The 20,915-nt window shown below is 37.9% G+C and overlaps 1 protein-coding gene and 3 long non-coding RNA genes across 8 annotated transcripts; 3 read left to right on the top strand and 1 right to left on the bottom strand.

The window, feature by feature from the left end:
- The first annotated feature begins 1,617 nt into the window (after positions 1-1,617).
- Positions 1,618-6,999, top strand: LOC143883788 (uncharacterized). 5 transcript variants are annotated; one of them, XR_013252536.1, is made up of 8 exons: positions 1,618-1,786; positions 1,901-1,966; positions 2,083-2,223; positions 3,196-3,275; positions 3,481-4,507; positions 4,572-4,637; positions 4,829-4,974; positions 6,643-6,999. It is a non-coding gene; the product is annotated as an uncharacterized LOC143883788 (long non-coding RNA). The 5 variants fall into 5 exon arrangements; XR_013252535.1 differs by lacking the exon at positions 6,643-6,999 and adding an exon at positions 5,280-5,672 and having other exon boundaries at positions 4,829-5,147; XR_013252538.1 differs by lacking the exon at positions 4,829-4,974 and having other exon boundaries at positions 3,481-3,571; positions 6,643-6,998.
- Positions 7,000-8,805: 1,806 nt separating this feature from the next.
- Positions 8,806-18,565, top strand: LOC143885532 (uncharacterized). Its single transcript, XR_013253396.1, has 5 exons — positions 8,806-9,247; positions 9,342-9,445; positions 14,584-14,704; positions 15,013-15,056; positions 18,087-18,565. It is a non-coding gene; the product is annotated as an uncharacterized LOC143885532 (long non-coding RNA).
- Positions 17,613-18,330, bottom strand: LOC143885531 (uncharacterized). Its single transcript, XR_013253395.1, has 2 exons — positions 18,174-18,330; positions 17,613-17,994 (listed from the first exon to the last, which is right to left on the bottom strand). It is a non-coding gene; the product is annotated as an uncharacterized LOC143885531 (long non-coding RNA).
- A 1,377-nt stretch (positions 18,566-19,942) lies between the features above and the next one.
- LOC143883266 (uncharacterized) lies at positions 19,943-20,503 on the top strand. The gene has a single exon (XM_077386612.1). It carries the CDS (start codon positions 19,943-19,945, stop codon positions 20,501-20,503), a length of 561 nt encoding a protein of 186 aa, XP_077242727.1.
- The last annotated feature ends 412 nt before the right edge of the window (positions 20,504-20,915 follow it).

Genomic DNA, 20,915 nt, shown 5'->3' with positions numbered 1-20,915 from the left:
ACTTTAGTGCTGCGATTTACCTTTCGAATACTATGCCATTGTTGATTGTAAATCTCAAACTCTCTGAATCTTTGGAGCCATTGATAAACTTTAGACTTGACTTGGGTCTTGCATGCTAATTCCGTTATTTTTTGAAATCTATTGAATCTTATGGCAAAGAGACTTACATTGAATGCTTTTTCCATTATATGAATCTTTTGTGAAAACCCATTTGTGATTTTTTCACACTTATGAACTTTGACCACTGTGTGACCATCTGCATTGACAACCTTATGAAAAATCTATGTGAATTACTATCTTTCAATGTCAAATGAACTCTATTGAATTTGGTTATTTGGTGCACCTACACGGTGTAATACTTTAGACTTGTGAAACCCCTTTCAATTTTTCTAATGGTATGAATCTTTGAACTATCAGACATCCTCTACTATATGAATCCACTTTGGAACTAATGTAAAACAATCACTTTGAACTTTGAATACCTATATATATATATGGGAATTGCTAGCGTCCTTCGCAAAAGGCATTTCCCGGGTGGTTTGTCGTACGTCAGACCAGCCACCTCGGTCGAGATTTTCGACCCAAGATTCCCACGAAGACTCTCTCTGTCTCTCTCTCTCTCTCTCCAAAATCTCGACCCAAGATTTTCGACCCAAGATTCCCATGAAGTTTTATTATGATGAATTATGCTCTGATTCTTTTCTCAGTTTTTTCCCCTGTATTTTCAGAGGAATGACCATGCCAACTGTTTGTCAGAATCTTCGATGGAGAATTCCATCTTCAATCTTATTAGAATTCATGAAAGTAATTTTTCCTGACCTAAACATTTTTAAAACTTTTATAAATGATTAAGACACCTTCTGTTGCCATCTGCTGCTAAGTTTTTAGGGGAGAAAATCGGAATCGCTCTCTTTACTGGCGAGTTCTTAGGGGAGAAAATCGTGCAAAAAGAGATGGTGTGAATCTCTCTTCCACGAATTCCCATCGCCCTTCACCCTTTCCATCCCTTCGGCATGTCCTGGTTTTTTAAAGATTCGATGGATTTTGGGGCTCAACAATCGATCTGGAGATTCTTTTCCCAATCTGCGACTGATTATTCAAGCTCTGCTGTTGGTTTTGGAATTCCTTTCTTCCTTCCTTCCTTTTTTTTTTTTTGCTGTTGATTCGATTCCTTTCTCCTTCCAGGAGTAGGCTTTTGGGCGTCAAACATTTAAGACACCTTCTGTTGCCATCTGCTGCTAAGTTTGGGTTCCAGACTTTAATTTCACCTCTCTAGCCTTTTTTTGATGCTCTATATTTTGGTTGAGTGAAAATAAGGTTTATCAAAATTTGGGGATGCTAAAAAACTCAAAGAGTGTAATCAAACAAACCTACAACTATAGGAAGTTTGTACTTCTGGATTGAAATGAAAAATCCATGAGGTTTCTTTGTTGAATCAATGGATATTTACGGCAGATGGACTGTTACAGCCTTGGTGCGTCATTGCGGACGATGGTACTTTTAGTGAGAAGGTGGTGATGAGCAGTTGTATTAATTTTTTTCTACTTAAAGAATGTTTTTTTGAGGGTTTTATCTATTTTGATTATGATCTTACTCTTTCTATTGTATGGCAGGTATACCATTAAAAAAAATTGTATTGCAGGTATAAACAAATCTCGCGAGATTTTCGCAAAGGAAAAATCTCGCGAGATTTTCTCCTTCCCTCACCTGCAATATCTTCATGTCATTGAAGCTGGGGGACGATTTGGGTTTGGAACAGTTGGTTACTTGCTCGAGGGTTTGTAAGGTTTGTATTTGGATTTGGTGGTTGTCGTTTCGATATTTTCATGCTTCTCTTAGCCGATTAGGGTTTTTCTGATATGGAATTTCACTCCCAACTGAATGCGGGGAGAAAATTCAGGTTTGTCAAAGTGGCTTCAATCAACTCGAGGCTTAGATTTCCTTGGGAGAATTTTAGCAACTGAAGGTGAGAGAGATGGGGTCGATCGAGAAAGTAGTATACTTGCGGTCTTCTATGTAAACAGGTTGTATGCACCCTTTTCCAATCAATTAATTAATATTATACTTGCGGCATAAATCCAGGCTTTTGCTGATTTGATGGCGATGCAAGGGTGGTGGTAGTGCAAGGGATGGTGAGAGAGATGGGGTCGATCGAGAGAGAAAGACGGCGAGATTTTGGGTTAGCAGTGCCGTCGTCCTTGGAGAGAGAGAGAGACTGAGCTTGTGAGATATGACGAGCATTGCCACAAGAAAATTTAGATTCCTCTTTTGTTTCCTCTTAGTAGTTCCTTGAATTGTTCCGCATTTGGATTCCTCTTAGTAGTTCCTTTTTTGAATTGTTCCTTTTTTTATTCCTCTCTATTTCTGATTTTTTGGTCCACAACAAAGCATTACTTAGTAGATCTGAAAGAAATTGGCACGGTAAGGGTATTTGTTATGACCCAGAAATTGGATTTTCCAGATCTCTGTAATGAGAAGAGAAACAGAGTAAGTTGAGGAGAAGAAAGGAAGGAGGAGAAGAAGAATTTCAGAAAGTAGTATTTTTCTATGCCCTTCTCATCTCATGATGCCTCTGTTATATAGGCCTTTCCTAACAGACTTGATACTCTGACATACAATCGTAACTAACTCAGCCTTGCTGGCCTTTCAAATTACAAGAAAAGTATAAATGGTAACAACCTAGTTTAACAATCTTTAACCAATCAACTTCTGTTAATCTAATTACGGACATAATCCTTCATCCACATGGGTGTTCTCATCATTCTACTGCTTCTTTTTCTTTTGTCGTGACATGGCTGACTTTCCACTTGCTTTTCACCGTCATCAATCTCCTCCTGTTCTTCATCTTCTTTCTCACTTATATCCTGTTTTCTATCAGTATTTCCCATTTTTTAATATATCCTTTCAACTGACCCATTTCCTAACAGCGAGCATGTGGTCCTTGGTTGCTTAATCATGTTTTTTCGAGGCTTATATTGAATTTTTTACGGTGTTTTGCTGAGCCTATCAGTCTTCTTTTGGGGTTGGTTTTGAATCTTTCCATTTTCATATGCTTGGCGTTGACGTGGAAATTGGGTTGTTTTTCCCATTTTCCATGTTTGTATTCTACTGTTCGGCCTCTAAAGGATGTTGTTTCTTGAACGATGACTCTTCTTTTTTCCCCTGTTTGTTCATTGAGATTTCTTCCGTTCACAGATTTATTGCAAGTGATGTGCTGGAAAAGATCAGAGGTGGCGAATTGTCTCTGTCGATGATTCACTTGGGAGGAATCAATGGTAGTCACCCTCATTTCTCAGACTTATTCTCTTGGGAGGAATCAATGGGAGTCACTCTCATTTATCATGGAATTTGTTACTAGCCAACGTAACAAATCTCAGATATCAAACCCTGACAATTTCCTTATGAAGTTAAACAACCAATATACCTCCTATCTCTGTTTCTATGCACATGCATTCTAATTTTCTACTAAACTGCTATTAGGACAAGGAGTTTGACTCCCTATTGGGATGCAAGATGTTGATAAGTGAGCCTTTTTAGTCTGCCAAAACACCTTCCATTCACTAATAACAAGGTACTTCTGGATCGAAAATAGTGAGACCTTCTAACTCAACCTATTTCTTAGCTTTTTGGTTTCCTTTGGTTTGACCATGTGATCCAATTTGATGATTGTTCGGAATGTATTGTTTAGTGGTGAGTAGAGAAGTGCACTACTTTAGAGAAGAAATCCACGAGACAACTAGATTGTTACAACCATGTTAATGAAGCACTATCACCTGATTTGTTTTTGTGTTTCTCATTTTATGGTCTGTATGTGAGTAATTTTGACTGCAAAGTGCATATTACTTCTGTTGTTGGGTTCCTATGGCAATTGTGTTTGTTTGATAGCTTGGATCATATGCAAGTAGCCTTAGGATTTCTGGGGTTGCCTTTGTTTCTTACTTTCCCCATTTTCCGAAATTGAACATGTGTGGTGTGGGAGTTCTTAAAACGAGGTATGGGTGATAAATAAACTGCCCTAATTTACCATCTTTTTTATTATTTCCTACTATAGACCAACGCGATTCGGAATTACTGAGTCCTAAACTGACTATTGAATTCCAATAGTTTGACTCCCAATCCCTCTCAAAATCCAAAACAAACAGGGCCTAAGGTATGTTTCAATTTATGGAATGCAATGAACTAACTGTTTGGTGTTGTTTAACCACTTATAGCCATCTAATGTGTTTTTCCCTTTTACTTTGTACATAATCATTTGAGAAGGTCCCGGGCAACGATAGTTACCTTCTCTAAATCTTACAATCCATTCTCTTTTTATTTGTTTTTCTGCAATGTTTTTAACTAATCTATTTGGATTTGTGGATAGATGTTGTGAACTTCAATTGCATTTTGTGTTATTTTCCTTTTATCTATCATGCTACATCATTCTGTTTAATTTCAAAAAAAGGTTTTCTACTTTCAGGGTTTCCCCTTCGATCGAGATCGTAATGGGTTTTCTGTAAAATTGCAGGTCAATTTCAGATTACCTACTTTTCTTTTCTTTTTTGTTGTAAATATTGACCTTTAAAATGCAGGGTCATTGGAGATTCCATCATCCATCACCTTTCTACCAGATATTTTCAGCAGGTCTAGATCTTGAGGTAAATTGATATGGATATTTTTATAAATTAGCATATATATTTGATGAGTAAAAATTGGAAGGTGGATTTTGTTCTTCTCTTCTACTTTTCTCCCATTCCTGCTATTCGATTCAGATACTAGAGTTTCATAAATTTATGTTGTTTCCTCATATCTCTATTTACTTTAGTTTCTAATTATTTTTTCCATTTAGTTTGTAGCTGATGGACTTTTTCCCGGAGCTGAAGGAGGTCTTGACCAGAGAACTTGGAGAGGAGGAATACTCCGTCCTTGAGGTTGGGATTAGGCCAATGCTCACGGAGATCATCACGCAGGCTACTTGAACTTAGAACGTCCTTGGTAATTTACATTAAAATTATGGTTTGATGCCTTCTTTTGCTATTTGCATTCTACAGAATAGGCTTCCAATGTGCATATATTTTTGTGTCTTACATCAATTACGCTTTACAGTTCATAGTTATGAGAATGTGCGGATATTGCTTTTGCTAGAAGCTTCTCAATTATGTTTCATGGTACATTATACTTTTCAGATTTTTTCCGTTGCTTTTGCTTTTAATTTGATTTTATTTCAGTTTACATCTTTTCATCTTCTTTCTTCATTCTTTTATTCCTAAAATGAGATTATGCTTACTTTTGAAAATCAGGTTGTTTGCAAATATGCATGTGAGCTAGAACCCACATGGATTTAGTCGAGCTTATGCAAGTAAAAATTAGTTGCTAATGTTGGACAGAGAAACATATTCAGTATTGATCTAATCTTCTCAGATTTTTTTCTCATGGGGTATGAAGTGTTAGTCCCAAAGTTGTTCAATTTAAGGCTGTAAATTCCTTAAGTTTGAGCGAGGACTGCATTTTTCTTTCAGCTGAAGGTGCGCTCTTTCTTTCAGCTGAAACTGAAAGAGTTGAATATGAAGAATACTTTCAAATCTGAGGCAGTTATGAATACGAGGCATTTATTCATATTATTGAAACATAATTTATTCAAGGATTAGGTGCAAATTCCAGGCATTCCTCCCCCCTATACCTGTTTTATTTTTCCCTAGGCATTGTTAGTTTTCGATTCTGAGAACTTAAACTTTCCTCTAGTTGGAAGGAACTATTAACCTGCTCTTCTCATCATCTCTAGTATAAAATCGCTCGAGTAAAACTCATATCGGCAGATGCCTTCACCCTCAGGCCAACTCCATTACAATCTCACTCCCTTTCTTGATGTGTTATTTGCGCCATCCTTTGAAGTAAAAAATGTGTGTATCCTGAATTCCGAGACAAAAAATAAAAAAAAATTGCATTTGTGTACCGCAGGATCAATGTTTCTTTCCTGATAATTTTTCTGTGTCTCTCTTTTATAATCTCAAAAAAGGAAAAAGTGTATATCCTGGGTACCGAACAATCCAAGCATTGTATTCCCTTGCTACCTTGCAACCATTTTGTTTGTTTTCTATGGAATTTGCATTGCAATACAACACAACAACTGGCTCTCACTGCCTGTGATAGGGTACTGGTTATTCTATGATTTTTGTGAGAGGTTATTATAAGAAGTGTTAAGGCCAGCAAGTAGCTTATTTCAAAAGGAGCTCTCCCAAGAACATTTCATTCATTTGTTATCTCCACTCCTTACTGCAGATCTCTTTTTACAACTGATTTACTTGATTATGCAATTCTACAAGTTGTAAACCCACTGCTAAATGTTGTTTACTTTTTCTTTGTCGCCCCATACATGATGCACAGGTGAAAGTAGAAAACAAAAAAAACTTCTTTATTCCTTTTCTTTTGCTTTTTATTCTTTCTTACTCTTGCTTTTCTGCTTTAGTGTGCAATCTTTTGGGATTTTCTCTAATATGTGATGGCATTTTTGGATTGTTGTACATTTCTTCTTCAGTAGGTCTCATGGGTTTATATTTGTTTTGTTCTTGATGGGATTAGTTTCTCATATGTGATTTTGGTTTCTGTCCTTATGTGCATTCTTTCTTAGATAAAATTTAGATTTTTCTTAGATAAACGTTGTAGGTGATTTTTCCTAAATATCATATGGTTTTTTGCTGCAATGAGACTTCTATCCTCCTTGGTGCAACCAAAAGGAAGAGAAAATTAAGAAGGATTAGAGCTTCAGACATTATTCTACCCTACGAGGAGATTGAGGTGATGAGAAGTAATGCTCGCGAAAATTTTGTCTTTGTGTGCTTCAAATTTAAGAAATATCTATTTCTATTTCCTTTCTGGCTGTTTAATTAATAGCTGGAAAACTATTTCCTTTCTCTTGGATCTCTTTCCTTTCTTTAGACTCTTGATGTGGTATTTTCAATTGAATGTCTATAGACTTGATTTATATATATGTGCAGGTAGGTGGAGTGGTTCAAGTGTGTTCCTGATTTATACTCAGTTTTTTGGTTCCTTCATTTATACAGTTTTTTTTTCTTCACCCCTGTGCGTTGCATGGGGTGTCTTACTAGTATATATATATATATATATATATATATATATATATATACTAGCAAAAAACCCCGTGCGATGCACGGGCCGACAAAGAATTGTACAGACCACATCATAGGTTGATCTAAACTGTCCATGTGATGGAACACAACATAAATAGGTTGTACCCGTAAAATAATTTCCATAGATCCTAGCCCTCCAATCTATAGAGGTTTCCATAATTGTTGTTCCTCTTAAGGTGCCCAGGATTCGTCAATATTTTTACAGGTGTCCTACATTCGTAATATCAAACTTTTTGTAATTTGACCTACACATAGTGGATAAGGAAAAGTCGTTTTTTCGTCATCGTTAGGGGTGCAACTTGGGTCTCAACCCGACCCAACCCGAGGAACCCATGTTTTCCAACCCAACCCGACCCAACCCAATTTTCAGCCTGACTGGGTTCAACCCGACCCAACCCGATTTCCAATTCGGGTCGGGTTGGGTCGGGTTTCCCGATTTGATATGGTACCAATTGTTGACCACCTCAACTCAAGCTGGGTTGTTTTAGATTTTGAGAACCAATAGTGAGTCACCAATAATCAGTTTTTAACTCACAATTGGTTCTCAAAACCCAAACCAAACAGAGACTAACAATTAACAAAGGGAAATGTTATCCGCACTACTATATTTTGATGTTCACACTCCTCACTTTATTGAAGTAAGGTATGGCCCGCACCATAGGATTATCCAAATCTTCCATTGTGGACTGTGGAGGCTATTTCAATGTTGAAAAAGAAAAAGAAATATACAGAACTTCTTCAGATGGAACCCAAATTCGGGTTTTGGGTCGGGTCGGGTTGCCCGACAACCCAACCCGACCCGATTTCCAATTCGGGTTGATTTTTCCCAACCCAACCCAACCCAACCCAAATTCGGGTTGAACCTGTTGGGTTCGGGTTGAAATCGACCCGCGTGGGAACATCGAAGTAACAACGATGGTTTCAAATTATATATAGTGCTAATGTCCTCACTACCATATTTTATAATGGCACTACTTACCGTATTCTGATGATCGCACTCCCCACTTTATTAAAATATACAGTATGGCCCGTACCATAGGATGATCCAGACCGTCCATTAGATTGGCCACTGCCTACATAGGTTGTGCCCCAAAAATAATTTTCCTAGATTGATCCGAACCGTCCGATCTATAGAGGGTTATTGGTTGATCCAAACCGTACAACATCAATCGGTTGTGCCCGTAAAATCATTTCCATAGGTTGATCCTAGCCCTCCAATCGATATAGGCTGATCCTAGCTCTCCAATCGATAGAGGTTTCCATAATTGTTGTTCCTCTTTAGGTGCCCGGAATCCGTCAATATTTTGCAAGTGTCCTGCATGTGTAATATAAAGTAGTTCTTTCATCATTGTCATATGTCTTTACCTCTTGGTATTTTTTTTCCGTAATTGTCATAGACAGGTACCCTGTGTTGGTACTTTTCGTATGTAGATTATGATTTTTCCCTCAAATAATTTCTCATAGAGATAGATGTTAGATATCAGCAAAGGGGTTAATGGTAAAAGAGTAATGCTGACGTGTAAATCCCAGATAAAAAGGAAACAAATTTCTTTTTCCTCCCGCTAGATTGTAGTATGTATATATATATATATACTAGTTAAAAACCCCGTGCATCCGGACCGACAAAGAACTGTAAGGACCGGCCTCTCCTTTCGTCTTACCGTATATTTGTACGATTTTAAAAGACTTTGCTTACGTGTCAACCTCCTATTTCGTCTCACCTGAGAGAAAACCTCCGCCCGATATTTTAGAGATTTTCTCTCGATATTTTCTCACCCTTTTAGTTAGCGAGAGAAAATCTCCGCCCGATAGTTTCAAGATTTTCTCTCCATATTTTCTCTTTCTCTTTCTGTCTCGAGATTTCCGTGCGTCCACATCATGTAACGTGAGACGTGTCCTCCTCCCGATGTTTCTCTTCCCACATCCCTCCATCTATCCAACCGAGCAAAACCCTAAATCGTTACTTCCAACCTTGAGAGGGTTTCTTCATCTCCCAAAAATCATCATCTCCAATTCATCTCCATCACTCCATGGCTGCCCAGATCTTTCCTTTGGCTAAGCATCCCGTCAACTGATTCTCGATCAGATTGGTGAGGATTACAGGGCCTTCTGCAAAAATGGTGTGTAAGTTGGAATTTTCCTTATAACTTAAAAATTCTTCTATATTTTTACGAGTATTTGTTCTGTAATTTTATCTTTTTATGTTCTATATAGGGGCATTTCTAGGGCTTCTATAGGCTTTTGCTCTGATAATGGGAGGGGATTTTTTACAAAGAAGCAGCACAAACCTCTTCATCTCTGCTCAAAGACCACCGAAGGTCAGACGCGTTTACTAATTCTAATTGTGAAATCTCTATTTCTATTTTATCTCCTTTTTTTAATTTTTTCCATATATGTTCGTCATTTTATTCTTTACTTTGTTATCTACTTTACTCTTACTGCCTTGAGCTTGAATTTTCTGATAGTGAGATTAGATCCTTCACCTTTTATTTAAGGAATTATCTGCTTTTATGTCGCCCTTTATTGAAGCTGAGAACAATTTGTATTTCTCTTTTAAATGGTTTACTTTTTTGCAATATCAGTAATGGATCAGTTGAAGTGAGGTCCTGCAAGGATCACGAAATGCAGTTAGGTTGAGTCAGACTCTGATGCATAGGTTCAATTGTTTTTTGTACTAGAGATTTTTGGATTCTGAAGGTGATGGAAAATCAGATAATTTTAGGTTCTCTTCTATAGGCTGTACATTTCTTTCCTTTCATTTTCTTAGTATTTCACATACTAGGTTTCTCATCCGCTTCAAGGCTATAGAATATTGCCCTCCCTCCCTCCCTCCCTCAAAAGAAGAAACCAAAAAAGGGATAGGAGCACCAATTACCTTCCTCAAATAATTGTGATTGATATAAGTGGCAAAAAACAAAATTAATAACAAAATTTTATGTTTTTTCTCTTTCACCCACAAACACATTCTTCCAATTAATGGCACTACTCACCGTATTTTGATGATCGCACTCCTCACTTTATTAAAATGTACGGTATGGCCCGTACCATAGGATGATCCAAACCGTCCATTAGATGAGCCACTGTCTACATAGGTTGTGCCCTAAAAATAATTTTCATAGGTTGATCCGAACCCTCCGATCTATAGAGGGTTATAGGTTGATCCAAACCGTCCATGTGATGGAACACAACATCAATTGGTTGTGCCCGTAAAATCATTTCCATAGGTTGATCCTAGCCCTCCAATCGATATAGGCTGATCCTAGCCCTCCAATCGATAGAGGTTTCCATAATTGTTGTTCCTCTTCAGGTGCCCGAAATCCGTCAATATTTTGCAAGTTTCCTCCATGAGTAACATAAAGTAGTTCTTTCGTCATTGTCATATGTTTTTACCTCTTCTTGGTAGTTTTTTCCGTAATTGTCATAGACAGGTACCCTGTGTCGGTACTTTTCATATGTAGATTACGATTTTACCCTCAAACAATTTCTCATAGAGATAGATGTTAGATATTAGCAAAGGGGTTAATGGTAAAAGAGTAATGCTGACGTGTAAATCTCAGATAAAAAGAAAAGAAATTCCTTTTTTTCTCTACCTACATAGGATGATCCAAACCGTCCATTAGATGGGCCGCTGCCTACATGGGTTGTGCCCCAAAAATAATTTTCATAGGTTGATCCAAACCCTCCGATATATAGAGGGTTATAGGTTGATCCAAACCGTCCATGTGATGGAACACGACATCAATCGGTTGTGCCCGTAAAATCATTTCCATAGGTTGATCCTAGACCTCCAATCGATATAGGCTGATCATAGCTCTCCAATCGATAGAGGTTTCCATATTTGTTGTTCCTCTTCAGGTGCTCAGAATCCGTCAATATTTTGCAAGTGTCCTGCATGAGTAATATAGGATTTCTTACTTAAAATCCAAGATTCTAAAGAGAAGCGAAATAGATGGTCTCCTTCTCTTGTCTCCCATCTACAATTTTGAAGAAATCCAAGATTCTAAAATCCGTGTATCCAAGTGATTTTAGAATCTTGGATTTCTTACAAATTGTAGATGGGAGACAAGAGGCAGCCTTCTATCCAGGTTTTAGCTTGAAAACAATGTAAAAGAGGGTTCATGATCAAGCTGTTGTATGCTGTCTTGCTAGCGTTTCTTTGATTTTAAGTGAGAAATCCAGGTTTTAGAAATCTCTCCCAGAAATCTCCCATCTTGAGATTTCTACAAGGGATTTTTGCTGATTAGTCCCTACATGGCAAAATAATTGCTTATTAGTCCCTAAGAAAAGCATATTTGCTTAACGGTCCTACTTTTAGAAAATATTTGCTAAAAGGTCCCTAAAACTCATGAACTTCAATTTTCTCCGTTAAAAATTTTTAAATGGCAAATTTACCCCCCAACCCATTTAATCATTTTTAGCATTTTTGGATTTCCCCTCCAATTTTTTAGGAAAAAAACTAGGAAATAAGCAACAATATTCTCTTCCAATATTTACTTTCCCTTTGAAATTCTCCCTTCTTCTTCTCCTAAAATTAGAAGCCAAAACCTAGTTCTTATTCCCAAAACAAAACTAAAAGCCTATCATATTGCGATCGGTGGCAGTGATCAAGAACACCGAGACCTCCAACTGTTTGAAACTGCAGCTCTTTCCTAGCAAGATGGATTAGTGCTTCTCTTACAAAATGCCTTCTACTTAGGCCCTGTTGGATTGTAGGAATTTTATTGGAAAAGTTAGGACAGGAAAAAAAACCTAAAATTTCGTATTACACATAAAAAAAAAGATAAAGTAAACCAACCCTATTCAATTTTTCAGTTAGGGACCTTTGGTTTATGATGTTATCCCTCTAAATTAATGAGACATAATTCCTCAATGAAAAAATTTCCATAGAAATAATTTTCCATTAGAGATATTTTCTTGCAATCCAACCAAGATAGGAATTTCTTAGAAAAATTAGAAACGAAAAATATTCATAAAATTTCTTACTTTATTTATCTATGAAGAAAAGATAACTCAAACTGACCCTATTTAATTTATTTTAGAGGGATTTTCAATTTTTTTTAATTCCTAAAACTATTTTTTTGTTGGAGGTTTTTTGGCAAGAATATTGGAAGAGATAATATTGTCGCCTATTTCCTAGTTTTTTTCCTAAAAAATTGGAGGGGAAATCCAAAAACGCTAAAAACGATTAAATGGGTTGGGGGGTAAATTTGCCATTTTAAAAATTTTAACGGAGAAAATTGAAGTTCGTGAGTTTTAGGGACCTTTTAGCAAATATTTTCTAAAAGTAGGACCGTTAAGCAAATATGCTTTTCTTAAGGACTAATAAGCAATTATTTTGCCATGTAGGGACTAATCAGCAAAAATCCCTTTCTAAAACCTGGAAATGGGACGATCTCCTGCTCTCTGGCTCGACGGAAAGAAGGGCGTCAAATCTGAAAACGACAGACGGTCTCCTTCTTCTCTCATCTTCCATCCAGGATTTTGAGAAAATCCAAGATTCTAAAATCCGCATATCCAAACGGCCCCTTGGTGTTTGTTCCGAACCTCGTAGTGGGAGGGGTTGTCATTACCAATATAGAAAACGAAGAGGGAGAGACAAGAAAGGAAGAGCATCATTCTCCAAGTCAAATTCTATGAGTTTGGTAACTGAACACTACTTATCACTATTCTACAAGGTAAATTCGAAGTAAATCAAATGTGTCTCTCCTCCCTATAGACTACTTATACCACTAATTATCAAGGTAACTACCTGCAGCCAAACAAAGCCACATCATCAAAATCCTATTGTAAAGATACGAGATTCCAACTGGGGAGGAGCCATCTTCTCCCATTTGTATTGATAGAGAGCACGTGTCTCCCTTCATCTGTTTTCTTTTCATCTTCATTTTTCAAAATTGGAGAAAAAGGCTCTAGCCTCTCAAATTTTACACTATTCGCCACCCATAATAGTTGTAGGACCTAAATTAACTCTATAGAGATCGTCCTACACTTGGAAATGGGCTCCCGGACAGGTTATGGAATCAAACGGCATCGGCTCTGCATGATTTTATGAATTAGTCTCTACTTGAAAATATGGCTTCCATGAATAAACTTCAAAATTAAAAAACTATTTATTCATCCTCGTGGCTTCGTCATGAATTTTTCCTCGTATATATGATGATGTATAGTGATGCAAGCATCCATACCAAATTGTTCTGATGCCATTTGTGATTGCATGATCGTATGCGATCATGAATAGCTCAAAGATTGTTATCCTGAATCATCAAAATCCGGACTCAGATCCGTTTGCATGGATTTGATCTCCATGTTTCTGAAATTCATAATGCAACAAATATATAGCTCTAGAATGCTTTCATTCTTTATTTAATTAAAGTCTAATCGAATAAAACTGACCAAATAGACATGTAATTGAACATAGAAAACCCATCATTGTACCCACCATTCTATCTATCCAATGTGAATTATATCAATTTTTTTTTGGCTATGTTGTATAAGGCTATTCTATTGAGGAAGACCTATTTGACATTTTCACGAAACCTTGAACTCAAACATGTCCCCTGTGATTCAAACCTGAATTCCTATGATCTAGAGCTTAGCCTCAATAATATCCAACTCTAGAATTGGAAGGATAAGGAAGAAGGAAAGGGGAAAAAATCTCAACTAATATGGATCTTTCCCAAGGAATTGAGATTAGAAGGAAACTCAGTTTCCTAATGTAATAATGGAAATTTACTATGAAAACGCAGCAAATATACTTAGAAATATAACTAGAAATGGGCTTGTTGTTGCAGTGACTACTCCTAAGATCTTTTTTTTTTCTACCAGTCACAATCCAAAAATGGGGAAACATATCTAAAGATCGAGTGTTATTTAACTCTGTTCCAGAAGAACTCGGGCACATTCTCTCCTGGAAGGATGAAGGAAGGCTCTTATACATTGAATTCTCTTGTACAACGTTCTGAGTTTTATTGTACATGGAATTTTCTTATATATCTAAGGGCCTGTTTGGATGCCGAAAAGATTTTGATTTTGATTTCTCACATTTGCAGCCCCTTTTGCATTGTAATTTGGATCGGATCAAATTCTTGGATTTCTAATTCAGCATCTGACAGTGAAAAAATCAGATTTCTAAATTTTTTGTGGAAATAAGAAATTGGAAATCCACAAATCTGGCAGTTTCCTTCACCCTCTTTGCTCCTCAACCTCTCTCCTCCACTTGGGAGTACCCCCTTCTCTCTCTCTCTCACTCTCTCTCTCTCTCTCTCTCAACATCACTTGCCGGATCTATTCATTTTGTAGTCAAAACTCAATTCCAAATCCAAATACAATATATGAGGTATCCAAACAGGCCCTAATTGTATTGATTTGAGTGCGATATATAGTCCTCAAATTATGGGATATGGATGGTTTTAGTCGATGTGGTACTAAACATTCTACCTTAATTTTAAAATTGCAGAATTTTGGAAAGTTTTGCTAGAGTTTCAACCAACTTTTGAAATTACAATTTCAGTGGTTAGAGTTTCTCACATGCAAAAGCCAGCCGCGAAATGACTTTCCCCGAAATTGCCTATCCAAAAGTATACTTTTGTCAACTAAATATGGATCTTTGCTTCCTTTTCTTTTGGGAAGTGATAGTTACGCCTCTCTTGATCACCAGGGACACCCAGCGTCAGTGTATCAATGGCAAAAAGGGGGCTAATTTACTTTACATCAGAAAAATTCAGTGGCTTTGATTGCAAAGTACACTAGCAAATGGGTGTCCCTGGTGATAAAAGGAGTGTAAATATCATTTCCCTTTCTTTTTTATGATCATCCATCTGTACGGTCTTAATCAGATGTTTACGTTTATTGGCTCTATCATCTATGTGGTTTTGGATGGTTACAGGCCAAGGTGACCTATGACAATGTGACCGTCTAGATTGACCAAAGGTGAGTTTTAATGTTAAGGGTAAAACTATCCAAATCCTTCGGTGGTTCTCATCCCTTCTTTATTTGGCACAGGATCCCATTTTGAAGTGTTTTCTAAGAGTGATTGAGATTGTCACGTGGAGTGTATGGCACGCCATACAGAGATTATCTTGAGTCTCTTGGTTTCTAGATCCCACATGGACCTCTGAATTGTTAGAAGATGGATAAGTAAAATACATTTCTAGCATACATGCAACTTTATCTAATTCTTTAGATAATTCAAAAATGCTAATTAGTGTAACTATTTTCTATGAGGGTATGTTTTGCGTGGCATGGACTAGAGAGTACATAAGCCATGTTTTGTGTGGATGTACATAAGCCATAACATCTCTGATACGGTGATAGCAAGAGCCTTGTACTCAGCTTTGGCACTTGAGCGAGCAACAATGAGTTTTTTCTTTGAGCCCCATGAGAGAAGATTGGAGCCAAGAACTACACTATCCGGTGGTGGAGCGAAGACTAGTGGGGTAACCGGCCCAATCAGCATTAGAAAAGGATACCATAAGCGATAGAGGTCCAGGTCGAAGAGTGAGGCCAAGCCCCAATGTTCCTTTGAGATAGCGAAAAATACGCTTAACGGCTTGTTCATGAATTGTTGTCGGCTTGTGCATAAACTGACAAACTTGATTAACAGCATAACAAATATTTGGTTTGGTAAGAGTAAGATATTGTAATACTCCAACAATACTGCGGTATTCATGAGGGTCTGGAAGAAGAGATCCTTCAGATATAAACATTTTAGAACCAATAGTAATAGGTGTGGAGCATGGCTTGCAGCCCATCATTCCTGTGCGGCTATGAATATCCAATGTATACTTGGTTTAAGTGAAAAGAAGGCCTGATGAAGAGCGTTTGACCTCAACACCCAAAAAATAGTGAAGATCACCAAGATCTTTCATAGCAAAATTTTCCCCAAATGGCGAATAAAGGTAGAAATAAGTGTTGTATTGTTACCAGTGAGGATAATATCATCGACATAGAGTAAGAGATCAATAGTGCCAACAGAGCAAGGAAAAACGAACATGGAAGTATCTGCCATACTATGACGAAATCCAATAGTAAGAAGAAATGCGCTAATCGTTGAACCCATGCACGTGGGGCCTGACAATATCCAAAGATGGCATTATGTAACTTGCAAACATATTTAGGATGAGTAGCATCAATGAAGCTAGGAGGCTGGTCCATGTAAACCTCTTCTTCAAGAAGACCATGAAGGAAGGCATTCTTAAGATCAAGTTAGCGAATAGACCAACCGTTAGAGAGAGCAACAGTTAGAATGGTTCTAATGGTGGCAGGTTTGACAACGGGGCTGAATGTTTCCGAGAAATCTTCTATGCCAGGCTGTTGGTGAAATCCTTTAGTAACGATTCATGCTTTGTACCTCTCAATTGTATCATTACTGCAATGTTTAATTCTATAGACCCAACAACAACCAACAACATTCATAGTTGGATGAGGAGGAACAAGGGTCCACATGTTGTTCTCATGAAGGGAATTGTATTCTTCAGACACTGCAGCTACCTACTTAGGATCATGATGTGTTGTTTGTAGGTGGATGGGTCAAGGGAATTGGACTCAAGGATGGCTACATAGGCTGATTGAAGAGGATGTTCCGTGGCAAAGTACACTTTGAGCTTTCGAGTACTGTCTTGAAGATGTGTAACCATGGGATGCCGTGGTGGGGGAGGGGGTGTGAAGGTGGGGATATTCGATCAACCAAATGAGGGGACTTGGGTGGTGGTGAAGATGGGGATATGGGATCAGCCAAATGAGGTAGTTGCCGTGGTGAAGGAGGAGCCAACTGAGAGGAGTCGGTGGGTAATGTTGGTAGATCCACAATAGGGATAGGAATTGAGGTGGTAGCAGATTTCGCTGTAGAGGGAGATTGAGACACAACATGCGAGATAGCAAATGAAAAAATGTCCTCATTAAAGACAACTCTCGAGATATAAACACGTCTTGATGTGGGTTCATAACAGCGATATCCCTTTTGAGTGTCATTGTAGCCCAGGAAAATACATGAGAGTGACTTTGGACTTAGTTTGTCACGCTGATATGGCCTAAGATAGGGAAAACACTGACAGCCAAACACGCGAAGTAGCCATAGTCTGGACTTTGTCCATAAAGAGTTTCATGAGGAAATTTTCCATGTAGTACAGGTGTAGGCAGCTGATTAATTAAATAAACCGCAGCATAGAAAGTCTCAAGCCAGAAACATCTAGGCATGGAAGCCTGAAATAGAAGAGTGGTACCCATCTTACTATTATGTCTAATCTTGCGCTCAACTACCCCATTTTGTTTAGGGGTATGGGGACAAGATATCCGCAAAACAATACCACATATATCTAAAAAATTTAAAGTCCCCTTTAGTTAACTCATAGGCAATATCACTTTGAAAGCACTTAATAGTAGTAGAGATGAGATTTTCAACCATCAACTTAAAGTGTCTAAAGCACTCAATGCTAGAAGACTTAACAACCAGAGGATAAATCTAAGCATAGCGACTAAAGTCATCAATAAACAAAATATAGTACTTGAAACCACTAGCAGAATTAACTGGTGCAGGTCCCCAAATGTCACAATAGACAAGTTGCAATGGAGCAGTAGACTGCCTACTAGATGAAGAGAATGAAAGTTCCCTACTTTTACCCATCTAACAAGAGTCACAAATAGTATTAATAGATAAGAAGTCTGAAAATTCTAGAGTTCTACTCATCTTAAAATCAGAAAGTATCCTTGCGACAGGATATCCATGTCGCCTATGCCGGATGCGTGCTGGAGCTTTGGTCCCATAATACACGATGAACAGCTTAGTAACTGCATCTTGACATCGTATTGGGATAGGATAGAGGTTGTCCTTAACGGGGCCCGTTAGCACCGGTATCTTGGTCCGCAGATCCTTAATAGAAAAGCCCCATTGAAAAAAATCAATAGAACAATTATTATCCTTTGTGAGTTGTGCAACTGATAACAAGTTTTGTGTAATGCCAGGTACCAGAAGAACATTTCCATGTGCCAATTTAGATTGCAGAGTGGAAATAAATGAGTGGCCAATATTCTTAGTAGGTAGTGCCTTACCATCACCAATGAAGACTTGATCCGATCCATCTTAAGCCTGTGATTGCTGAAGGAGTGATGGGTCAAAGCTCATATGACTGGTCGCTCCTGAATCGAGAATCCATTGCAAATTGCGGGGAGTATTTTGTTGTCCTTGATTTCGAGGAGTAAGATGTAAGCCTGCAAAATCATGAGATAGCCCACTATTGCTGTAAGATCCATAATGAAAAATAAAACTTATCTGCCTCATGACCTATTTTTTTGCATATTTGACACCGATTTGGACCATCATATGATTTGGAGTTGGATTGGTTGGTATTGGAGTTGCGAGGCTCATTGTTGCTGCTAGAGTCAATTTGACAAGGACCAGATCCATAACCATAAGAAAAGCCACGATTCCAAGAGTTGTTATTCCGTCTATTGGAGTTGTTACGCTGTCGATTCTTGTGATTTTGGCTAGAGTAAAGTGTTGATTGGTTACCTAAGTCAGCGATGGCAACATGGATGCTGGTGAGTCGTTGTTCATGACTCAAAAGACGAGCATGCAGCTTATTGAAACCTGGTGCATTCGATCTACTCTCCATGGCAATGACAAAGGAATAATACTCCGGACCTAATCCATTAAGATTCGATGTGACAAGGTTGTTATCTTATAAATGGCATCATTGGCAGCCAAGGAGTCAGAAATTGATCTGATGGTTTGAAGATATTCGGTGATGGGTTTTTACCCTTTTTTGAGTTCAACGAGTTCATTTCGAAGGAAAGAACGTCTTGCTTGTGATTGTTAGATGAAGAGTTCATATAGTGTATCCCATATTTCTTTTGAGGTTGGAATACCAAGTATTTGTGCAGACAATCCTTCGGTTAGAGCTGCCAACTCTTGACATAATGGTCGGTTTTATGCCATTTTGTGTATTCCGGGTTAGCAATGGTATTGGTTCCAAAGGTATTTTTCAATTGTTTTTGGTTGGGCCTCAATGGAACCGTAAACATGGCCCAAAAGTTCAGAGGAGATTAGATGGAATTCATTTCATCTTCCCATAGTAGGTAGTTGGATCCGTCAAGTTTTACGGAAACAAAGTTAGTGATGTTTGGAAAGGGAAAGGACGATGATGTTAAATTTTAAAGTGTATTTTTGGGTAGCTTTTATTTTGAGAGATGTAGTGAGGAGAAATATGTATTTTGTGTCCATGGGCATTTTGGTCTTTTGTTGGCCAAGCTTGCACATGTGTGAGCCACACATGTTTGGTCCATCTTTTCCCACTACTCACCTATTTCAAATTCAAACCCTACTTGAAACTCTAAACCCACCACTTCCCTAAGCAATAATGACACCACTTTCCCATACCTACTACCACTTACCTAAGCTATTTTGTCTTTACTTTCCATTGACTAAGCCTATTCTCATTAACTTCATTTTGGTAGAGATTCTCCACTATCTACCTAGACCTCCATTGAAGCTATTGAAGCTTTGTTGTGTTCAAGCTTAGGTTTGAAGCAAAGACCAACTTTCCATATTTTCTCTATGTGTTGAAGCTTTCCTTTTGAAGCTTTCTACTTGTAGTTTTGTTCTTCTCTCATAAATATTGGATTACATCTTGTGGTGATTGTTCTTCTTCTCTTTTGGTTATTGTTCTTGGGCTAGTGTAAACCTCGGTTGCATTATTTGAGAAGCGGATATTCCGGTCTTGTGAAATCTGTCTTTCTCCATATGTTATCAAAGCCACAAGGGTGGTAGTTGCTGCTTGTCTAGATTTCCTTGGTGAAGAAGTTTCATTGGTGCTTTGAAGATGGATATGAGTGGAAGGGTTAGTGGACTCAATATTGAGTTGCTAAATCGATCAAATTACAAGATATGGAGAACATGTATGGAGTCTTATCTTGTGGAAGAAGATTTATGGGAGGTTGTTTGTTGCAATGCCGTTGTAGTTTCGAAAGATACACAAGAGAATGCTGATGTATTGAAGGCGTGGATGATGAAGAATGCCAAGGCCGGATTTCTTTTGAAGAGGTCTATTTCACATTACTTGTTTGAGCACGTCATTGGGTGTAAATCGGCGAGTGAGATTTGGATTACCCTTAATGGATTGCTCAACAAGAAAAATATAGCTCGTTTACAAATGTTGGAGAATGAGTTGGCAAATACTATACAAGATAGTCTCTCTATTTCTCAATTCTTTTTTAAGATCAAGAATCTTTGTTCTGAGATTTCTTTATTGGATCCGGAAGAGCCCATTTCAGAGGCACGAATGAAGCGGCATATTATTCGTGGGTTGCTTTACAAGAGAGGAGTTGATTTTGTGTTGAATGGATTTACCGATGCCGATTATGGACGGGACTTGGATGATTGAAGATCTACTTCCGGTCATGTGTTTTTGTGTGGATCGACAGGTGTTTCTTGGTGTAGTAAGAAACAAGACTCTGTGTTTCTTTCAACAACGGAAGCGGAATATAAAGCCGCAACTCTTGCGTCTCAAGAATGCGTTTGGTTGCAGCTGTTGATTGAAGATGTTCATTTACCTATTCACAAGGCAACAACTATTTTTTGTGACAACCAAAGTGCACGCAAACTTACTACAAATCCGGTTTGTCATGCAAGAACAAAGCATATTGAGATCAAGCATCATTTCATTCTTAAAAAGGTGTTAGATGGTATAATTGGTGTAGCGGAAGTGAGGAGCAGATCGAATTATTGAGATTTTCAAAGTAAAGAGTGATCTTTTTCTGGGCAGATCGAATTTATTAAATCACTAACATTATTGG

This window comes from Tasmannia lanceolata, unplaced genomic scaffold, assembly GCF_043159265.1.
Source record: "Tasmannia lanceolata isolate RefF3 unplaced genomic scaffold, GAP_Taslan_0.1 ptg000008l, whole genome shotgun sequence".
Lineage (NCBI taxonomy): Eukaryota > Viridiplantae > Streptophyta > Magnoliopsida > Canellales > Winteraceae > Tasmannia > Tasmannia lanceolata.
Note: the sequence above shows the minus strand (reverse complement) of the source record. Positions and strands in the feature narration are given on the sequence as shown.

Excerpts from the sequence above, each read along its gene's own strand:
- LOC143883266 (XM_077386612.1), top strand. The coding sequence starts at position 19,943 with ATGGATATGAGTGGAAGGGTTAGTGGACTCAATATTGAGTTGCTAAAT.